At 45.4% G+C, this 20,092-nt stretch overlaps 1 protein-coding gene across 4 annotated transcripts in view; it reads right to left on the bottom strand.

Annotated features, from left to right (window-relative positions):
- A2ML1 (alpha-2-macroglobulin like 1) overlaps positions 1 to 20,092 on the bottom strand; it is a 56,342-nt gene that overhangs the window by 7,563 nt on the left and 28,687 nt on the right. For all 4 annotated transcript variants that reach the window (XM_009003559.6, XM_054238125.2, XM_035255688.3 and 1 more), the window contains 16 exons: positions 19,356 to 19,479; positions 17,316 to 17,544; positions 16,993 to 17,119; positions 15,041 to 15,162; positions 14,438 to 14,489; positions 13,682 to 13,765; positions 11,193 to 11,369; positions 10,951 to 11,032; positions 10,433 to 10,589; positions 7,105 to 7,179; positions 6,763 to 6,925; positions 4,133 to 4,347; positions 1,940 to 2,155; positions 1,334 to 1,461; positions 1,096 to 1,186; positions 330 to 398 (listed from right to left, as the gene is read on the bottom strand). In XM_009003559.6, the coding sequence (XP_009001807.5) occupies positions 330 to 398; positions 1,096 to 1,186; positions 1,334 to 1,461; positions 1,940 to 2,155; positions 4,133 to 4,347; positions 6,763 to 6,925; positions 7,105 to 7,179; positions 10,433 to 10,589; positions 10,951 to 11,032; positions 11,193 to 11,369; positions 13,682 to 13,765; positions 14,438 to 14,489; positions 15,041 to 15,162; positions 16,993 to 17,119; positions 17,316 to 17,544; positions 19,356 to 19,479 (2,111 nt within the window). The remainder of the gene's footprint in view (positions 1 to 329; positions 399 to 1,095; positions 1,187 to 1,333; positions 1,462 to 1,939; positions 2,156 to 4,132; positions 4,348 to 6,762; positions 6,926 to 7,104; positions 7,180 to 10,432; positions 10,590 to 10,950; positions 11,033 to 11,192; positions 11,370 to 13,681; positions 13,766 to 14,437; positions 14,490 to 15,040; positions 15,163 to 16,992; positions 17,120 to 17,315; positions 17,545 to 19,355; positions 19,480 to 20,092) is intronic.

The raw sequence follows: 20,092 nt of genomic DNA, 5'->3' as shown, positions 1-20,092 counted from the left end.
GATATTTAGGGTGTATATGCTTGCATAAAATATGCCATTAAATCTAATTTCATCTGTTTATCTCTGTTTATCTACTTTGAAATGTGGCTACCAGACATTTTTAAATGATGTAAATGGCTCACATCACAGGTCTGTTGGACAGGGCTCCGCTAGAGGCACAATGGGGTATTTTACAGTATACCAGCATGGCGGCAGAACTCATGGAATGGTGTGGACTCACTCCCAGGCCGCTCATTCCCATGTGTGTGACACTGTATATGCAGATGAGAAGGGAGGTCGTGAAGACACATAAGCAATCCAGCTCTTTGATCTAATTCCTGAATACCTACCTCAATCAAGTAAATGTTAAGTGTGTCTGTTCCAAATTCAACCTTCTTCACCAGGGGTTGCTGGAGAAGCTGAATAAGAAAGGGAGAAAAAAAGGCACTAAGAGCTAGAGTCTTCCCTATCCCCTAGGTTAGTCTTCCAAAGCTCTGCCATGATCAAGAAAACAAGACATACTGTGGAAAGGCAGGAAAAGGGAACCAAGACTATTACAAGTTGCATGTCATATATCTGCTGCACCCTTGCAGCCCATTTAAATAATCCAATCATGAGTTTGTGTATGTGTATGTATACACACATATATGTGTATATGTGAAAACACGTATGAGCCTATTATTTCCATGCACACTGCATCCCCAACACACACACACACACACACACACACACACACACACACACTGGGCAGAGTCTCTTGCTGAAATACCAGTCTGTTGACCTACTGTACATTGAATGTGTGCTGAAAATTTTCAGCTGATTTTATAGCCAGGTTGACCTCAGATGTCACGTAGGCAGTAGTGGCATATTTGGCATATATGTATTTCTATATGCATATATATATGGATGCTATATAGATGTATGAAAACTACTTTTCTTACAAGTATACATACATATACATACATATATTTCTTACAAGTGTACATACATACATGCCATGTATACACGTGTGTGTATACACACACATGCCATGATGTCCATTTTACCAGTTGTTTTTTTATTATAATGTTAGGTCCCCTCACAGTTAGATAAATGAAGAAAACAGAAGTAACTTACTGACTGACTGGTGCCCTCCATGGGATTGAACCCAGAGAGCATCTTCACTTCCACTATAGCCATATTGGAAGAGCTGCGGCTCCCCACGTAACTGAGACCAGGAAGAAGAAAACACATGTGAGCCTATTATTTCAGTGCACGCTGCATCCCCAACACATACACACATAGACACACGTGTCCCAGCTCAGTTCCTATGACCAGGTGCTCCCCCAGCCACCAGCACCCCAGCTTTCCTCACCTGGTATGGATGGTGAGAGTCAAGGATCGAGGTGAAGTCAATTGCTCACATCTAGCTTTTCCCATTTCCACGCTAAGAGTAAAGGTCTTCATATTTTTAGGAGGGAGAATATTGTATTTCAACACCGTCTGGTAGGAAGAAATAGATACCCAAATCAGAGTTGGAAAAAATTTTAAAGATTGTACAGTTCAAACTACTTTTCTTTTCTTTTTTTTTTTTTAGATGGAAGTTCACTCTTGTTGCCTAGGCTGGAGTGTAATGGCGCAATCTTGGCTCACTGCAACCTCCGCCTCCTGGGTTCCAGCCATTCTCCTGCCTCAGACCCCCAAATAGCTGGGATCACAGGTGCCTGCTACCATGCCTGGCTGATTTTCGTATTTTAGTAGAGACGGAGTTTCACCATGGTGGCCAGGCTGGTCTCAAATTCCTGACCTCAAATCATCCGCTCGCCTTGGCCTCCCCAAGTGTTGGGATCACAGGCATGAGCCACCGCGTCAGTCCCTCAAACTACTTTTCTTACAAGTGAGAAAGAGAAAAGGCATAAGGGGAAGATGCCCTCAGACTCTCCTTCCCAGTGTACACTCATTGTCATGGATCTCTACTTACCTGTACATAGACACAGCCCTGGCCTGAGGCTTCCAACATGTACATTCCAGGGACATTGGGCAGAGTCTCCTGCTGAAATACCAATCTGTTGGCTGAATGTATGTTGAATGTGCGCTGGAAATTCTCAGTGGATTTTACAGCCAGACTGATGTCCTCAGATGGCATGTAGGCAGTAGTGGCATATTTGGCAAGAGCTTGGAGAGCAACTACAGTATCCTGAGGGAAACAACCAAACATATACTCACCATTTTGTGAGCCATTGGAATTAACCTTGAACAACTCTATAACCCACACATCTGGTTGATGTTAGTCAGCTTGTATGATGCCTTCTCTAAGTATTTAGAGAACTCTACCCATCTCCTCTGGAGAAGCTGACATAGAAATCACAGTAGCATGCTTTTATAGAAAATCACCATCAACAAGGTACTACCAAACATCCGTGGCTTACTTGGTTAACCTAACAAATTCATATTCAGCAATCAAACAACTTCAGAATGAGTTATTGCTACAAGCAAGTGGATAACTGTTCGTTTTAGAGCTTCCTTATTTGGGGAGGAAACAGTAGTAACTTGATAGCCCTAGAAATTGCAATCTATGATGTAATTTAGCTATGTAACGATCTTTTACATCACACTTGGAAGGAGTATCAGGGACCCTAGGAAAGTCCTGCCTTGCAGGCCAGCCTCTTAGCCATTATACCATGTGACGATCTTTTATTTCTCTGGGAGTAAGACAGGTAAGCTGTCACTAAGTGAGCATGGTACGGTGAAGTTTGAACTGCTTCATTCTGAAAACACAATTCATCTAAATTACAAGGGGAAAGAAAAATTAGTGAAGTGTTCAAAATTGTCATATCTTGCTCTACATTATGAAAATGTCTACGTGCTTGACACTGTGTAAAGTATCTATTACCAAAAGAACCCCTATTTCTTCATCTCAAAAATGAAAAAGACAGTCTTATTTTGACATTGTCACTGTTGTGCAAAACAAGAAGACAGGTCACCAACCCCGGCAAAGCTGGGAACAAGTTTTATCGGTGCAGCTTGACCATCTACAAACAATTTTTGTTTATCCTTTGTGGATTGAGCCAGGGAGGTTTTTTACTGTTTGAGCATATGGAAACAATTCAAAGAAAGGGACCTCACTGTCAGCTGAAAAACCAGTGTAGGTGATATGTGATATATGACTTCTTGTGATAGCCAAGGATTTCACTGAAAAATGATTCTGGCTGGGCACAGTGGCTCACACCTGTAATCCCAGCACTGTGGGAGGCCGAGGCAGGTAATCACCTGAGGTCAGGAGTTCAAGACAAGCCTGGCCAACATGGTGAAACCCTGTCTCTACTAAAAATCACAAAAATTAGCCAGGCATGATGGCACTTAATCCCAGCTATTCAGGAGGCTGAGGGAGTAGAATGGTTGGAACCAGGAGGTGGAGGTTGCAGTGAGCCAAGATCATGCCATTGCACTCCAGCCTAAGGGAAGGAGAGAGACTCCGTCTCAGAAAAAAAAAAGAAAAGAAAAATGATTCTGACATATACCTGTCACTGAGAGTTCTAAACATTTCACCACGGCTTTCCAAAAAGATTATTATGTATTTTAATTATTTAGGAGCAAGCAAGAAGAAAGGAGTCTTTTCTGATCTTTGGCCACAAATTTCCCTGAAACAGGGAAGCATAGTACCCTATAATTTTTTAACATTTCAATTAGGTCATTACCATATTCAAACTTGGTGCTTTTAACATTTTTGCCAAACATTCAGTCTAGAACACATTTTAATAGATTGAATTCAGCTTTCAAATTAGCTGGGACTACAGGCACACACCACCACACCCAGCTAATTTTATATTTTTAGTAGAGATGGGGTTTCTCCATGTTGGTCAGATTGGTCTTGAACTCCTGACCTCAGGTGATCCACCTGCCTCAGCCTCCCAAAGTGCTGGGATTACAGGTGTGAGCCACTGCGCCTGGCCCCAATGTTTCACACTCTACAAAAAAAGAAAATTAAGTGCATCTGATACTATGCAGGTGCTCATATAACTCATTTTTATTAATATTCATTTATATTTGTCACAGGTTTTTCCTCTTTCTCTAAGACCCTGGATCGAGAGGGCAAGGACAGTATGTTTTTCTCTAGCTCCACACAGGATCTAATCCTATCTGATAAGCGGCAGTAGGAGAGCAGGCTGTTTACCTGAGTAGAAGAGAAGCCTCCATATGCATTGCGTTGCTTGGCCAACCAAGCCACTATGCTAGTGGCCTTGGCTATCTCTTTTTGAGTCAGGCTGGGCTTGGTAAGCTGAGCCAACAATGCATATGCTGTGAGTTCCACATCTAGAGCCGCAGGCTCAGACCAAGGGCTGGCATTCAATGACTGAGTAGGTTTCTGGCTCCAGTGAATGGATTCTCCTATGGAAAAAGAAATGTAACTCGGATGGCCTTAGAAGGAACTGGCTTTCCCGTAGTCTCTTTGTAAATGCAGCATCTTAGAGCAGAGAAAGCACCAACTGAGAATTAAATATAAGTAGAAAACGACTTCTCAGATTTAGCTGATTAATTGACCTTGATGTAAATGCAAGGATGCATGTGTGTGTGGGTGTGTAAAGCTAGAAACATCAATAAATGTTCCTGCCTCCAGCCATTACATGAAAACCACCTTTGTTAATTTATCAGTTCTGATTCTAATGGAAGTAGGTAAATAGAAGCTTCTTATAAGAATCTCTGTGTTTGGGGGCAATTTTTTTTTGGCTTACAGTTTCGTTTTGTTTTGTTTTGAGACGGAGTTTCGCTCTTTTACCCAGGCTGAAGTGCAATGGCGCGATCTCAGGTCACCGCAACCTCCGCCTCCTGGGTTCAGGCCATTCTCCTGCCTCAGCCTCCTGAGTAGCTGGGATTACAGGCAGGTGCCACCATGCCCAGCCCCCATTGGCTTACAGTTTTATGAATTTTTCAGCATTTATTTTATTTCATCAAAGATTTAACATTTTAAGTAGAACAAAAATGGCAGAGTATATGTAAGAATTCTGAGAAACCATGAAGAAATGCTAATGAGGCCAACAACATGAAATATGCTTGGAAGGCAATCCAACAGAATATGAGACCAAAAGAAAGCTCTGTGACAGCCAAGATGACAGATAACTGATAACTTGAAGAAACAATAAAAGAACAAATGGAAATGGGAAGGGTGTAAGTTAAAGACTAATTAAACAGAATTTTAGAGATAATAAGTAACCACAGAAGGCAATCTAATTGGAAGAATGTAGCAGAAGACATGTGAGCTTGCAATACAAGATAATGGAAGAGAGATCATCACAATAAATCAATATACAATGGAACAGGTATATTTAACCCATTGTCTCAGACACATATTCTACGACTGGAGTTGTTTACACACAAAAAAAAAAGCTACCCTGAGCCCATATGAGAAGACAGTTGAGCCATGACACTCATATTAATGAAGGCTGAGACTGAATTTCTGCCTGGAAGAATAATTTTAAATATACAGCCAGATACAAGAAAGGCAGTAATATCTTATTTACAAGATCTGTCATAACTTCAAATAGTAGTCTAAATATATTTAAAGTGGTCCAGGCCGGGCACAGTGGCTCACGTTTGTAGTCTCAGTACTTTGGGAGGCCGAGGGGGGCGGATCACTTGAGGTCAGGAGTTCGAGACCAGCCTGGCCAACATAGTGAAACCCCAAAATTACAAATATAAGTAAAAATACAAAAATTAGCCAGATGTGGTGATAGGTGCCTGTTATCCCAGCTACTCAGGAGGCTGAGGCAGGAGAATCACTTGAACCAAGGAGGTGGAGGTTGCAGTGAGCTGAGATTGCACCATTGCACTCCAGCCAGGGCAACAGAGCAAGACTCTATCTCAAAAAGTAAAAAGTGAAACAAAAGTTTAAAAAATATTTAAAGCTGGGCACAGCGGTTCATGCCTGTAATCTCAGCATTTTGGGAGGCCAAGGCAGGTGGATCACAAGGTCAGGAGTTTGAGACCAGCCTGGCCAAGATGGTGAAACCCTGTCTCTACTAAAGATACAAAAAATTAGCCAGGCGTGGTGGTGCATGCCTGTAATCCCAGCTACTCGGGAGGCTGAGGCAGGAGAATTGCTTGAACCCGGGAGGCAGAGGTTGCAGTGAGCTGAGATCCCACCACTCTACTCCATCCTGGGCAACAAAGCAAGATTCCATATCAAAAAAAAAAATTAGGCTGGGCACGGTGGCTCACGCCTGTAATCCCAGCACTTTGGGAGGCCGAGACGGGTGGATCACGAGGCCAAGAGATCGAGACCATCCTGGTCAACATGGTGAAACCCCGTTTCTATTAAAAATACAAAAAATTAGCTGGGCATGGTGGCACGTGCCTGTAATCCCAGCTACTCAGGAGGCTGAGGTGGGAGAATTGCCTGAACCCAGGAGGTGGAGGTTGCGGTGAGCCGAGATCGCGCCATTGCACTCCAGCCTGGGTAACAAGAGCAAAACTCCGCCAAAAAAAAAAAAAAAAAAAAAAAAAAATTGAAAGTGGTCCTACATCAAAGAGCTTTCAAAGATCTCCAAAAGGGTGATTCCACAATGCCAACAGATTTTCTGACTAGCTTCCTCCATGTAGTTTCCCTTCAGGTTAAAAGTATAAAAATGCCCTTTGGGCACTTGCTGGTGTTTCTCACAAACCTCCCAACAATCATTTTATGATTTAACAACTGTTACTAAAATGAATCCTAGAGTACATGTATGGGACAGAGGATACCAAGGAGATTATAGATAACTCACAGTTTATGTTCACAATTTCAAAAAACTCTTAACAGGACCAACATACCTGAGATGATAGCCTGTTGATCTAACTGCTTAAGGAGAATGTTTCTCACGTCCATTTCCCCAGCCAGGGAGAAAATGTAAGTCAGCAGGGCCTGTGTGTAGAGGTTGGTGGTGGAGGTGACCGAATTCCTGAGACACTGTAGACCCTGACTCACCATTGGGTCCTAAAAAGTGAAGATGAAGGCCATAACTTATAAGGCATTCCTTAGAAAATGGGAAGTAATAAGGAAATCATCTTATATCTCTTGACCTTAAAAGGGTGACTAGGGAAAAAGATGGGTGACTGTCTCTAGGAATAGGCATGAGAAGAAGGGTGTCAAGAGAAGGAGCCAAGAGAACTCACATCTATGGCCTTTCCCATCTCCAGCAATGCAGCCGTGACATACGCAGTCAAGGAAACTTCATCGTCAACACCACCCTAGAGGAAAACGGAGAGAGTGAGTCAGGGCAGCAGGCAGCACCTACAAGAATCATGTGCAGATTGCAAAATGGCATCCCCTCTGAATGGATGCATTATTTTTAAAAAGAGAAAGCTCTCATTTCCACAGGCTTTCTGCAGCTCCAAGCGTCCAGAACACACAAAGAGGGAACAAGCTGGACTTCAGTAACTGCACAGCTTTAAACAGCCTGCAGGTGGTAGCATGAGGACTTCAACTGAGTGGGTGTTTAAGAAACCCAAGAGAAGGAATTAGGAAGGGCATTAAAGAAGGGAGGAATAAGGGGCTGGGCATGCTGGTTCACACCTGTACTCCCAGTATTTTGGGAGGCGGAGGCAGGTGAATTGCTTGAACTCAGGAGTTCGAGATCAACCTGGGCAACACGGTGAAACCCCATCTACTAAAATACAAAAAATTAGCCGGGTGTGGCAGCATGCGCCTGTAGTCCCAGCTACTAGGGAGGCTGACGCAGGAGAATTGCTTGAACCTGGGAGGTGGAGGTTGCAGTGAGCTGAGATCACGCCACTGCACTCTAGCCTGGGCGAGAGAGCGAGACTCTGTCTCAGAAAAAAAAAAAAAAAAGGAGGGAGGAATAGGGAGAGAATCTGCCGCATCACTGCATCTGAGCCTCCTCACATGCGGCTCCCCTCACGCAGCACAGTGCCCAGCCCTTCTCTGGGGGAGATTAAAATGAGACCTTCCCCGCTTATTGCCTTTCACAGAAATATTAAAGCAAAATTTTAAAATAACTAATCAAATTATTATTCTCATTCTGGAGATAAAAAAAACAAACACATAACAAGATTCAAAGCTTGTGGCCAGATGTCGTGGCTCATGCCTATTATCCCAGCTTGAGGCCAAGGTAGAGGGAGGATCACTTGAGCTCACAAGTTTGAGGCCAGCCTGGACAATATGGTAAAGCCCATCTCTACAAAACATACAAAAATTAGCCAGCTGTGGTGGTATGTGCGACCACCTGTGGTCCCAGCTATTCAGGAAGCTGAAGTAGGAGGATCATCTGAGCCTGGGGAGGTCAAGTCTGCAGTGAGCCATGATCGTGTCACTGCACTTCAGCCTGGGTGACAGAGTGAGACCCTGTCTCAAAAAAAAAGTATATAAATAAAAAGATTAAGTAGCTTGCTTACAGTTACATGGCTCATCTGCAGCAGGACTAGGGTTTGAACTCAGAACATTTAACTGTGGAGCTCATGTGCCAAAACACTAAACTTGGCTACACAGAGAATGGATTTCTCAATGAACAGGCCTGCTCTCATGAGAAAGAAGGAAGAGGCCAGATGTGGTGGGTCACGCCTGTAATTTGCAGCACTTCGGGAGGTCAAGGCAGGTGGACCACTCAAGGCCAGGGGTTCAAGACCAGCCTGGCCAACATGGGGAAACCCCATCACTACTAAAAACACAAAAATTAGTTGGGTGTGGTGGCACATGCCTGTAGTCCTAGCTACTCAGGAGGCTGAGGATCACTTGAACCCAGGAGGCGGAGGTTGCAGTAAGCCGGGACTGCGCAGCAGCACTCCAGCCTGTGCAACAGAGTGAGACTCTTTTCCCAAAAAAAAGAAAGAAGGAAGGAAAAATACCCCTGGGATCTTGTTCTAGTTAAGTCCTGTCTTGTACCTCATAAGAGAAGAAGATGAAGTCTTAGGAGAAACTGATAAGATCCCACAGAGGGAGACTAATGAATCCTATAAAGAGAATTTTTCTTCAATGCTCAGGATTTATAGTCCTTGCCCTGGAATAATAATGTAAGTGATTTCTCTAGAAAAGTTTATACAAGTCTTTCTTGCACTGATGTGTTCTGAATTGAACAACTTATCCTGCAGGATCTACACCTCGCCCTGTGTTTGGGACAAGTACAGGCAATGTGAGCAGGAGAGCAGTGCCTCTGGAGTGCAACCGCTGTGCTTCAAATCTCAGACCTGCCACTTATTAGCATGCACCTTGGGCAAGTTACTTAGTTTCCATGCCTTAGTTTCTTCACCTGTAAAGTGGGATTAATAATGGCACGCCAATACCTAGCTCGTTGATTTGTTGTAACCACTAAATAATATCAAATAAAACAAGTGCCGAGAACAGTGCCCAGTAGAGTAAACTTCTCATAAAAGACACTGGGCTGCCAACTAGTCCCTACCACAGGAAGTGGCTTTCCCATATGGATTTGGTGACATAGTAAGAGGCCCAGAGATCTTTTAGTCCAGTAGTCTCAAATTTCAGTGTGTATCAGAATCATCCAGACGGCTCGTTAAAACACAAATTTCAGGCTGGGCATGGTAGCTCATGCCTGTAATCCCAGCCCTTTGGGAGGCCAAGGCAGGTGAATCACCTGAGGTTGACCAATATGGAGAAACCCCGTCTCTACTAAAAATAGAAAATTAGCCGGGTGTGATAGCGCATGTCTATAATCCCAGCTACTCAGGAGGCTGAGGCAGGAGAATCACTTGAACCCGGGAGGGGGAGGTTGCAGTGAGCCGAGAGTGCACCACTGCACTCCAGCCTGGGCAACAAGAGTGAAACTCCATCTCAAAAAAAAAAAAAAAAACCACCCACAAATTTCTGGCCTACTCTTCCAGAGCTTCTCATTCGGTAGGTTGTGGGCTGGGAGTCAGAATTCACACTTCCAACAAGTTCCCAGGTGATGCTTATGCTCCTTATCTGGGAACTATACTTTGAGAACCATGTTTCAGTTCACATTCTCCCTCTCTCTCTCTTTTTTTTTTTTTTTTTTTTTTTTGAGACAGTGTCTCACTCTGTCTCCCTGGCTGGGGTGCAGTAGCACAGTCATGGCTCACTGCAGGCTAACCCCCTAGGGTCAAGTGATCCTCCCGCTTCTACCACCCAAGTAGCAGGCGTGAACCAACATGCCTGGTTAATTTTTCATATGTTTTTTGTAGAGATGGGGTTTCACCATGTTGCCCAGCGTGGTCTGGAACTCCTGGGCTCAAACGATCCACCCTCCTTGACCTCCCAAAGTGCTGGGATTATAGGCATCAGCCACCGCACCCAACCTTCACCTGTATTCTCATTCTACAGACACGAAAACTGAGGCCCAGACTGGTTAAGCATTATGATCATGGTCATCCAGAGCCACGGTGGAGACCAGAAGAAAACTGACTCCCAGGCCAGCACTCTTTTGCTTCTTCTTGGTCAGAGGTATGACCTTGGTCAGAGGTATATCCTTCTAGACCGTGGTCAGCTGCAGGCCCCCGGACAGATCCGCACCTTCATGGCTGTGTGAAAGAGCTCTCCCACGTTGGCATAGCAGCCGCTGGGAAGCTGGTTTCCTGCCATCCACTTGAGAGCATCCTGGATATTCTTGGGATCAATGAAGATGAATTTCTGAGCTTGGCCAAAGCATTTTGTGACAAAGGCTGTTAGCCTGCATGGGTAAAGAGGGAAATGTGGCATGAAGGGGAATTTCTAGGTGAGGGTGCCATCATTTTTTTCATTTATTTGGGGTATGCTTCCAGAAGGGTAGCTGAGGGAACATACGCCATGGCAGGCCTAGAAAAGGGAGGCATTAATCAAGGGGCACTAATGAGGACACGAACAGGGGAGGCACAGCTCAGGGAGAGGAGTGAGGAACTGACCATACATGAGGGTGAAATTAACAGTACTAAAGAGTTAGAAGACTGAGTGCAAGGAGGACTGGGCTTAAGGGAGAGGTAGTGGAATCGTTCCGGAAAACTCAGGAATTACACGCTGGAGTACAGCTCTCATTGGGAATTGGGTGATATTACCATGTGTTTCCATTTCCATCCCGCTCCCCAAAGGCACTGTAGGAGCCATTGCTGTGTTTGTACATCAGCTCCTTCTGGTACCCTGGGAAACCAAATGTGATCACAGTGACAACTACAAAAAACACCACCATGATTTTCAAGGATATGGACACTTCAGGGGCTGGAATTCCCTGTCTCTTATCCATCTGGCATAGGGCTTAGAGGAGGAGAGTGTCCAAGAAAGAAAGATTGAACCAACTTACCTATCTCCAGGAAACCCACCGCCCGAGACTTGATTTTCTCAGTCAGCAGTCCTGCCTTCTCCAGGTACTGCAAGACATAGATGATGGGAGCGAACAAGACCATGTTCTGCTCGCCACAGCCACTGGGCATCTGCACCAGACCATCTAGGTTCTGCAGGGCTGTGCCCATAATGTCTCCTGAATCCAAAAGGTGAGAGAGAAGGTGGCGGTAGAGAGAAGAAGGAACCCTCGAACAGTTATCATCATTCATTCAACAAACATGTATTAGCTATCATTGTAGTAAGTACCTACTATGTGCCCTGGGAAGTCAACAGTAAATCAAACTCAGTCTCTACCCTCAAAGAACTCACAGAGGAGCAAACAATTGCAATACATTACAATTGTATTCATTATAAACAATTTTATACAGTAGTACAATATCATACTGGGTATGTATGAGGTGCTAGAGGACAAAGAGAGGGGCATAGGCTATCTAGGAGAGTTCAGGGCATTTATTTATTTATTTATTTATTTGAGACAGTTTTGCTTTTGTTGCCCAGGTTGGAGTGCAGTGGTGAGATCTCAGCTCACCGCAACCTCCACCTCCCAGGTTCAAGCGATTCTCCAGCATCAGTGTCCCAAGTAGCTGGGATTACAGGCATGCGTCACCATGCCCAGGTAATTTTACATTTTTAGTAGAGACAGGGTTTCTCTATGTTGACCAGACTGGTCTTGAACTCCCGACCTCAGGTGACCTGCCCACCTCAGCTTCCCAAAGTGCTGAGATTACAGGCATGAGCCACCACACCCAGCCAAGGGCTTTTAAAAAGACATTCACTGCCGGGCGCGGTGGCTCACGCCTATAATCCCAGCACTTTGGGAGGCTAAGGCGGGTGGATCACGAGGTCAAGAGATCGAGACCATCCTGGTCAACAAGGTGAAACCCCGTCTCTACTAAAAATACAAAAATTAGCTGGGCATGGTGGCGTGCGCCTGGAATCCCAGCTACTAGGGAGGCTGAGGCAGGAGAATTGCCTGAACCCAGGAGGTGGAGGTTGCGGTGAGCCGAGATCGCACCATTGCACTCCAGTCTGGGTAACAACATCGAGACTCCGTCTCAAAAAAAAAAAGAAAAAAAAGGCATGTCACTGAGCTGATGAGTGATGTGGCAAAACTTATAACACTTAGGCTCAATCTCTAAGTTCCTCTACCACTCCATATGTATTCATCACCCTCCAAATCACCAAGTTTCTCTACAACACACAATCCTGACTCTCTTTTCCAAGTTGCCTACTGACCTCTTCATATTCTTACCAAGCCAGTGAGCCTGACATATGTGACTCATTAACATCTACATTGCAGCCCACGAGCTCAATTCAAATCTATAAATGTCAACTACGCTGCAGGAACTGTACTAGGAACAAAAAAAGAAAAAGATGTGGCCCTTCCTCTTCAGGCGCCCCCAACACAGTGTGGAAGACAGACATAGACAGTGAACTCTAATACAATAGGACAAGCGCTAGATCAGACTTCAAATAAAATAGACAAAACAGAGAAATTGCGACTGCAAAGGATCTCAATAGAGGGTGAGGGAGTAAAGAAAGAACCTAACATTCACAGGGCTCCAACTACATGCTAGAGGTTGTGCTGGGAACTTTATATTGCATTTAATCTTGACACCAGTCTGAGAGGTAGGTTATTATCACTGTTTTACTGAAGAGGAAAGAATGCTCAGACCTGTTCCCTAACTCATTCAAGGTCATGTGGCTATTAAATGAAGGTTAGATATGGTTTTTTTTGAGATGGAGTCTTGCTCTATCACCTAGGCTGGAGTGCAGTGGCGCGATCTCGGCTCACTGCAACCTCAGTCCCCCAGATTCAAGCGACGCTCCTGTCTCAGCCTCCTGAGTAGCTGAGATTACCAGTGCCCACCACTACACCTGGTTAATTTTGGTATTTTTAGTAGAGACGGGTTTTCACCATGTTGGCCAGGCTGGTCTCGAACATCTGACCTCAGGTGATCTGCCCGTCTCAGCCTCCCAAAGTGATGGGATTACAGGTGTGAGACACTGCCCCCAGCCCAGATATGATTTTTAAGTTCATGCTTTTCAAACCACTTTCTCTCCAAGACAGTAAGTGTGCTGCCTATTGTAAATATGGTTGCATCTTCCCTAAACGATACCCAAATTCCTCATTTTTAAAAACGGTTGCTGCAAATATTCTGTCGTCCTTTCACCCAATTTATAGATTACCTAAACCTAATTTCGTATCACCCTTCAGAGACCTTAACTTCTTCCTACCCTGACTCCTTTCCATTTTTAACTAGACTACAAGTCTAACCCCAGCTGTACTGTTGCCTCCACTCTATTTCCCTCCTATATAAAATACGCTCTTTTTCTTTGTCACTTGTTATTAGTCATGCTCTCCAGATGGGTCCACATGTCCCGCCCCACTCCACACCTTTCCAGCCTCCACCCGCCTTTTCCTCGTTGAGCCAAGAATCTGCTTACCCAGAACAGTAACATAAGCCTTGGTCGAGTCAGGAACAACGTCTTCCGGGACCTCCAGGGAGACAGACTCAGATACCACCTTTCCTGTGAGAGGCAGATAAAAGGTGACACAATAGAAGATGGGGGATTGCAGGGGTTCTCAAGCCCAAATTGTAGCACAACTTTCTACAATACAAGGATTTCTATACTCAGTGCTTTCTCTGGGACGCAGAAAGCACTGGGTACTATTCATAGTGATCTTGCTGAAGATAAACTCCACAGAGAGTCATCATCGCTGAGCGCTTTCTCTTCCTCCTCCTGCCTCAGTTCATCAGCCCCCTGAGGAATGGCACCCCAGCCTCTCCTATTCCTTCTTGTCTTGTGCATTCCTCCTTCTGACAGGAGATGAAAATCTCCTGTCCCTGGGCACAGTGGCTCATGCCTGTAATCCCAGCACTTTGGGAAGACGAGGTGGGCAGATCATGAGGTCAGGCATTCTAGACCAGCCTGGCCAATATGGTGAAACTCTGTCTCTACTAAAAATACAAAAATTAGCCAGGCGTGGTGGCATACGCCTGTAGTCCCAGCTACTCTGGAGGCTGAGGCAGGAGAATCACTTGAACCTTGAACCTGGGAGATAGAGGTTGTAATGAGCTGAGATTGCACCACTGCACTCCAGCCTGGGCGACAGAGCAAGACTCCATCTCAAAAAAAAAAAAAAAAATCTCCTGCTCCCAAGGGAATTCTTACCACCAGTCCTGCTCCGAGTCTACCTACCTTTTGGGCACAGCAATGAGCTGTGTGTCTTCTCCACCAGGACTCCCTCAGGCTGGCATGAAGAGAGACACAGACAGGTTAAAAACAACGAAGATGAACATCAGGCAGGACGACACTAACGGAGTGGGAAGGGAGGCCTCTCACACCCCAGGGCTTCCCTCAGAACTGCAGAGAAGAGCTGCTCATTGAAGCTCAGAAGAACTCTGTGTTAACCCCAGGATGGGCCCTTTCTGTAAAGTTCTTTCTGGGCAAGCGCTAGCGCTAAAGACACATTTAGGCAACTTTTAAGAGGCAAGATTGACAACGGGCTTCATGATGGGACAAAAATCCAGCTATTGATGAAGACAGACATTTTAATCAGGGAAGCTAACATTCATTGAGTGTCTACGATGTGCCAGGTTTTAGGTGCTTTCACAGGCCATGGGTGTGGGTTAGCAAATGTTCAAGGGGCCAGGGAAGGAGAAAGTTGAAGCTGCTGGGGTGGACTGGACCCAAGATAGCTTGAGCCTAGGAGTTTGAGGCCGCGGTGAGCTAACTCACAGCAAGACGAGATGCTGAGCACCCCTCGGTTGGTTGCTATCTCTACCTCTGAAGAATACTCACTTTGACGAGAACTGGCTTGATGAGCATGTCACTCTGGCCCTTTTGGGGAACAAACCCCTTCTGGCCGCCACAGGGTTCATTGCTGTCCAGAATCTTAGTACTAATAGTAAAGTTAACGTGACCTGAGAGAAAAAGGAGAAGGGAAGGCATTAGCCCTATTGCCGGAGGTACTAGTGGGGTCCATTCCCATTTGGATCAGCATTTCTGAAACTTTAATGGGGGTCTCACTAAAATGCAAATTCTGCTGCCACAGACCGGGGTGAGGCCTATATTCTGCATTTCTAACGAACTCCCAGGTGATGCCAGAGATGCTAGTCCAGTGTGGTAGATAACCTCTAAGGGCCCCCAGAGATCCCTACACCCTGATATTTACATCCCATTGAGTGTGGGCTGGATTAAGTGACTCGCTTCTGTTAAAGAGAACAGGGCAAAAGTAATGAGGTGTTCCTTCTGAGATTAGGTTACAAAAAAGACTGCAGCTTCCATCTTGGGTGCACCCTTTTTCTTAAATTGCTTGCTCTGTGGAAGACAGCTGTCATGTGTTGAGGAAGCCCAGCAGAGAGATTCATGTGATGAGATACTGAGTGAGGCCCCTAGCCAACAGCTGAGGCCAAGAACTGGGTCCTTCCATCTAGCAGCCTGTGAGGATCAGAAACTTTGGGATGAGTTTGAACATCAATCCTCTCCTAGTCGAGTCTTCAGATGAAACCACAGCCCTGACTGACAGCTTGATAGCAACCTCATGAGATACCTTGAGCCAGAGGTACTCAGCTAAGCTGCACCCAGACTACTGACCCATAGAATCTGTGTGATAATAAATGTTTGCTCTTTTAAGACATTAAGTTTTATGATAATTTGTCAAGCAGCACAGATAACTCACACATCTGAAGATCAAACTTTGAGTTGCAAGGATTTAATCTATGAGTGACTGGCCTCCCATAGGGTTAGGGTGAGGATTAAATGAGTTAAAGGTGAAGTGACTCTTGCTTGTAATCCAAGTACTTTGGGAGGGTGACGTGGGAGAATCGCTTGAACCCAGGAGTTTGAGAGCAGCCTGGGCAACATAGCAAGACCCCTTCTCTGTCCATTGAATTAGCTGAGCATGGTGGTGGGGTGAGCCTATAGTCCCAGTTATTCTGGAGGCTGAAGTAAGAGGATCACTTGAGCCTGGGAGGTTGAGTCCACAGTGAGTCATGACCCATAGACTGCATTCCAGCCTAGGTGACAGAGTAAGATCCCGTCTCTAAAAAAAAAATGAAACACCATGCATTGTGGCTCATGCCTGTAATCTCAGCATTTTGGGAGGCCGAGGCAGGCAGATCACCTGAGATCAGGAGTTCAAGACCAGCCTGGCCAACATGGCGAAACCCCATCTCTAATAAAAATACAGAAATTAGCCAGGTGTGGTGGCACATGACTGTAATCCCAGCTACTCGGGAGGCTGAGGCAGGAGAATTGCTCCTCGGGAGGTGGAGGTTGCAGTAAGCCAAAATCACGCCACTGCACTCCATCCTGGGCAACAGAGTTTACTTATTTGTTTAAAATAAATATTAATTAATTAATCAATTACATGAGTTAATATATGTAAAGCAGTTAGACTAGTTCCTGGCCCAGGAACTGTTATATTAGGTCCTTGATTAGTTACATGACCATGTCTCCCTGTCTTGCCATAAATATTAAAAGCTCTCCCTTTCACCCTCAAAATATTCCAGTTTGAATAAATTTGTTTGGTCACCTATCAAAGAGTGTTTGCACATTGACTTGTAACAGCCTTAGGAGGGAGAAAAATAGAGGTAAATAAAATGAAGAGGGAGGAGGAAGCAAAGCAGATGCCGCGGAGGAAACAATTGAATTCTGTCACTGGGCTTCTGCCGCAGGCTTTCCTCGCCGGTCATTGGCTTCCCTCGCCGGTCATTGGCTTCCCTCACTCGTCACCAGCTTCCCTCTCTTACCCAATTTGACAGCCGTGATGTTCCAGTGATAGGTTTTTGCTTCATTAGCACAGAGACAACTGGAAGTCTGAGAATCTGCCCATGAGTCTAGCTGGTACTCAGGCGATTTATACAAGTCAGTCTGAACCTAAGGAGGATGTTTAAGAGACAAAGTGTTCAAACAAAGGAGGTAGTGCACAGAAGCCTAGGGAAACCTGGGGGCCAAGACACAGACATCTCGTCTCTTCCCAGGGAAAATTGGGATGCCTCCAATTTAGAGCCACACTTATGGGGGAGGTGCGATTCCAGGGCTGACACCTGATTCCTGTATCCCCGGCTCTCACCCTGATGCAGTCCTTTAGGTAATTGAAGATGGTGGCAGTAAGACGAAAGGATTCCCCACGGACTACTGAGTAGGGGAGAGTCAGGTCAACAAAGAATGGCTTGAAAGCAGTTAGTCCAATAGTGGGTGAAAGCCCGAAGCCTCTTGACTGAGAAGTGCAGAAACTCATCGCCTTCCACTCAGTGATGGTGTCAGGAACTGTGACATGGATTGCCTCCTTCCCGGAGTTACTGTGAGAACACGAGGACCCACATGAGGCAGAGGCAGTGTGGTGCAAGGAGAACATTTGTGAATTAAGCCACAAATTCGGTGGAGTGTGCCGGCTCATGCTTGTAATCCCAGCTCTTCGAGAGGCTGAGGTGAGCAGATCGCTTGAGCCCAGCAGTTTGAGGCCAGCCCAGGAAACATAATGAGATCTTATTTCTACCAAAAATTTAAAAATTAACCAGGTGTGCCAGTGCATGCCTGTAGTCCCAGCTACTTAGGAGGCTGAGACAGGAGGATAGCTTGAGCCTAGGAGTTTGAGGCCGCAGTGAGCTATGATTGCACCACTGCACTCCAGCCTGGGTGACAGAGCAAGACCCTGTCCAAAAAAAAAGTTGCAAATTCATCTGCAGAAGTAAAATCGTTATTGTTGTTGTGTGGGGAGAAGTAAAGAGGCAACTGAACATGTGGGTCTCAGTGTGAGTCCTCCGGTGAGTGAGGCTGCACTCTATGGACGAGGGGAACTGCGTCGGGAGTCATGGCTGTGCATTCACATGTGACAGAGAGGCTGGTGCCCTCTGAGTCCATGAGGATGCGTGTTCTCAGGGCTTGTCAAAATAGACATGGAAGCAGTGGGCAAAAACTGATGTCAATATGTACCTTTAAATGGGTATGGATTTGCAGTGAGAATGCAGGGCCTGCACTGTGTGAGTGTGAGATTGTGTGTATTTGTTCTGAGTAGTTGTATATGAATGTATAAGAATTCAGGTGGTCTGGGTGCAGTGGTTCACATCTGTAACCCCAACACTTTGGGAGGCTAAGGCGGGTGGATCACTTGAGGCAGAGTTCAAGACCAGCCTGGCCAACAGGGCAAAACCCTGTCTCTACTAAACATTAACCAGGTGTGGTGGCAGGCACCTATAGTCCCAGCTGTTCGCTACTTGGGAGGTTGGGGTACAAGAATTGCTTGAATCTAGGAGGTTGAAGCCTGCAGTGAGCCAAAATTGTGCCGTTGCACTCCAGCCTGGGTGACAGAACAAGCCTCTGTCTCAAAAAAAAAAAAAAAAAAAAGAATTCAGGGAAATAAATAAATTTCCATACCCCATCAAACTTTCTTTGCTTAAGACTTAGATCCATTAGGAATGCATCTGATTCTGAGTTTTCTTTTCTCTTTTTTTTATTTTTTTATTTTGAGACAGAGTCTCACTCCATCACCCAGGCTGGGGTGCAGTGATACAACCTTGGCTCACTGCAACCTTCCGCCGCCTGGGTTTAAGCATTCTCCCGCTTCAGCCTCCTGAGTAGCAGGGATTACAGGCATGCGCCACCATGACTGGATGACTAGCTAAATTTTGTATTTTTAGTAGAGGCAGGTTTTGCCATGTTTGTCAGGCTGGTCTCGAACTCCTGACCTTGTGATCCGCCTACCTTGGCCTCCCAAAGTGCTGGGATTACAGGCATGAGCCACAGTGCCCAGCCTAATTATGAGTTTTCTACAGGCTCTACATTAGAATCTGACTGCATTTTCTTCTTTTTTTGAGACAGGGTTTTGCTCTGTCACCCAGGCTAGAATGCAGTGATGTGATCTTGGTTCACTGTAGCCTCCACCTCCCAGACTCAAGTGATTCTTCTGCCTCAGCTTCCCAAGTAGGGCATGACTATCACCTAGCTAATTTTAAAATTTTATTTTGTAGAGACAGAAGCTCATTATGGTGTCTAGGCTGGTCTTGAACTCCTGGCCTTAAGTGATCCTCCCTCTTCAGCCTCCCAAAGTGCCGGCATTACAGGTGTGATCCATGCACCTGGCCCTTTACTGTACTTCTGAGTCATCACTTACCCAATAGGAAACAAATCCCAGAGCCAGGTCTCCGGGAAGTACTGGCGGACGTGAGAATCCTCTGCTCGATGTGAAGATGATGATGACTCGAAAGCCCGTGGATTATCACCATCTCCTGAAAAAACTGAGAATAGGAAAACTTTAAGAAACAGAAGACTTCTGTTGTGACATAAATTGGGATGGAGGGATTACTGGAAATAAATTTAGAGAGGGGTCCGGGCACAGTTGCTCATGCCTGTAATCCCAGCACTTTGGGAGGCCAAGGCGGGTGGATCACGAGGTCAAGAGATCGAGACCATCCTGGCCAACATGGTGAAACCCCATCTCTACTAAAAATACAAAAATTAGCCAGGCATGGTGGCGCACACCTGTGGTCCCAGCTACTTGGGAGGCTGAGGCGGAAGAATCGCTTGAACCCAGGAGGCGGAGGTTGCAGTGAGCCGACATTGCGCCACTGCACTCCAGCCTGGCGACAGAGCAAAATTCTATCTCAAAAAAAAAAAAAGAAAGAAAGAAAGAAAGAAAGAAAGAAAGAAAGAAAGAAAGAAAGAAAGAAAGAAAGAAAGAAAGAAAGAAAGAAATTTAGAAGGAAGCAGAGAACATCCAGAGGCAAGGAGGAAAGACCAAAGAGAAACTAAGTAGTCACAAAGGCCATCAAGGGAAGTGGTAGCCAAGGAGGTTTGGCCAGGGAATGGATACATAATCTTTAGGCTTCAAAAGCTCTCCCCAGAGACAGA

This window comes from Callithrix jacchus, chromosome 9 (assembly GCF_049354715.1).
Source record: "Callithrix jacchus isolate 240 chromosome 9, calJac240_pri, whole genome shotgun sequence".
In the NCBI taxonomy this organism is placed as follows: domain Eukaryota; kingdom Metazoa; phylum Chordata; class Mammalia; order Primates; family Cebidae; genus Callithrix; species Callithrix jacchus.
Note: the sequence above shows the minus strand (reverse complement) of the source record. Positions and strands in the feature narration are given on the sequence as shown.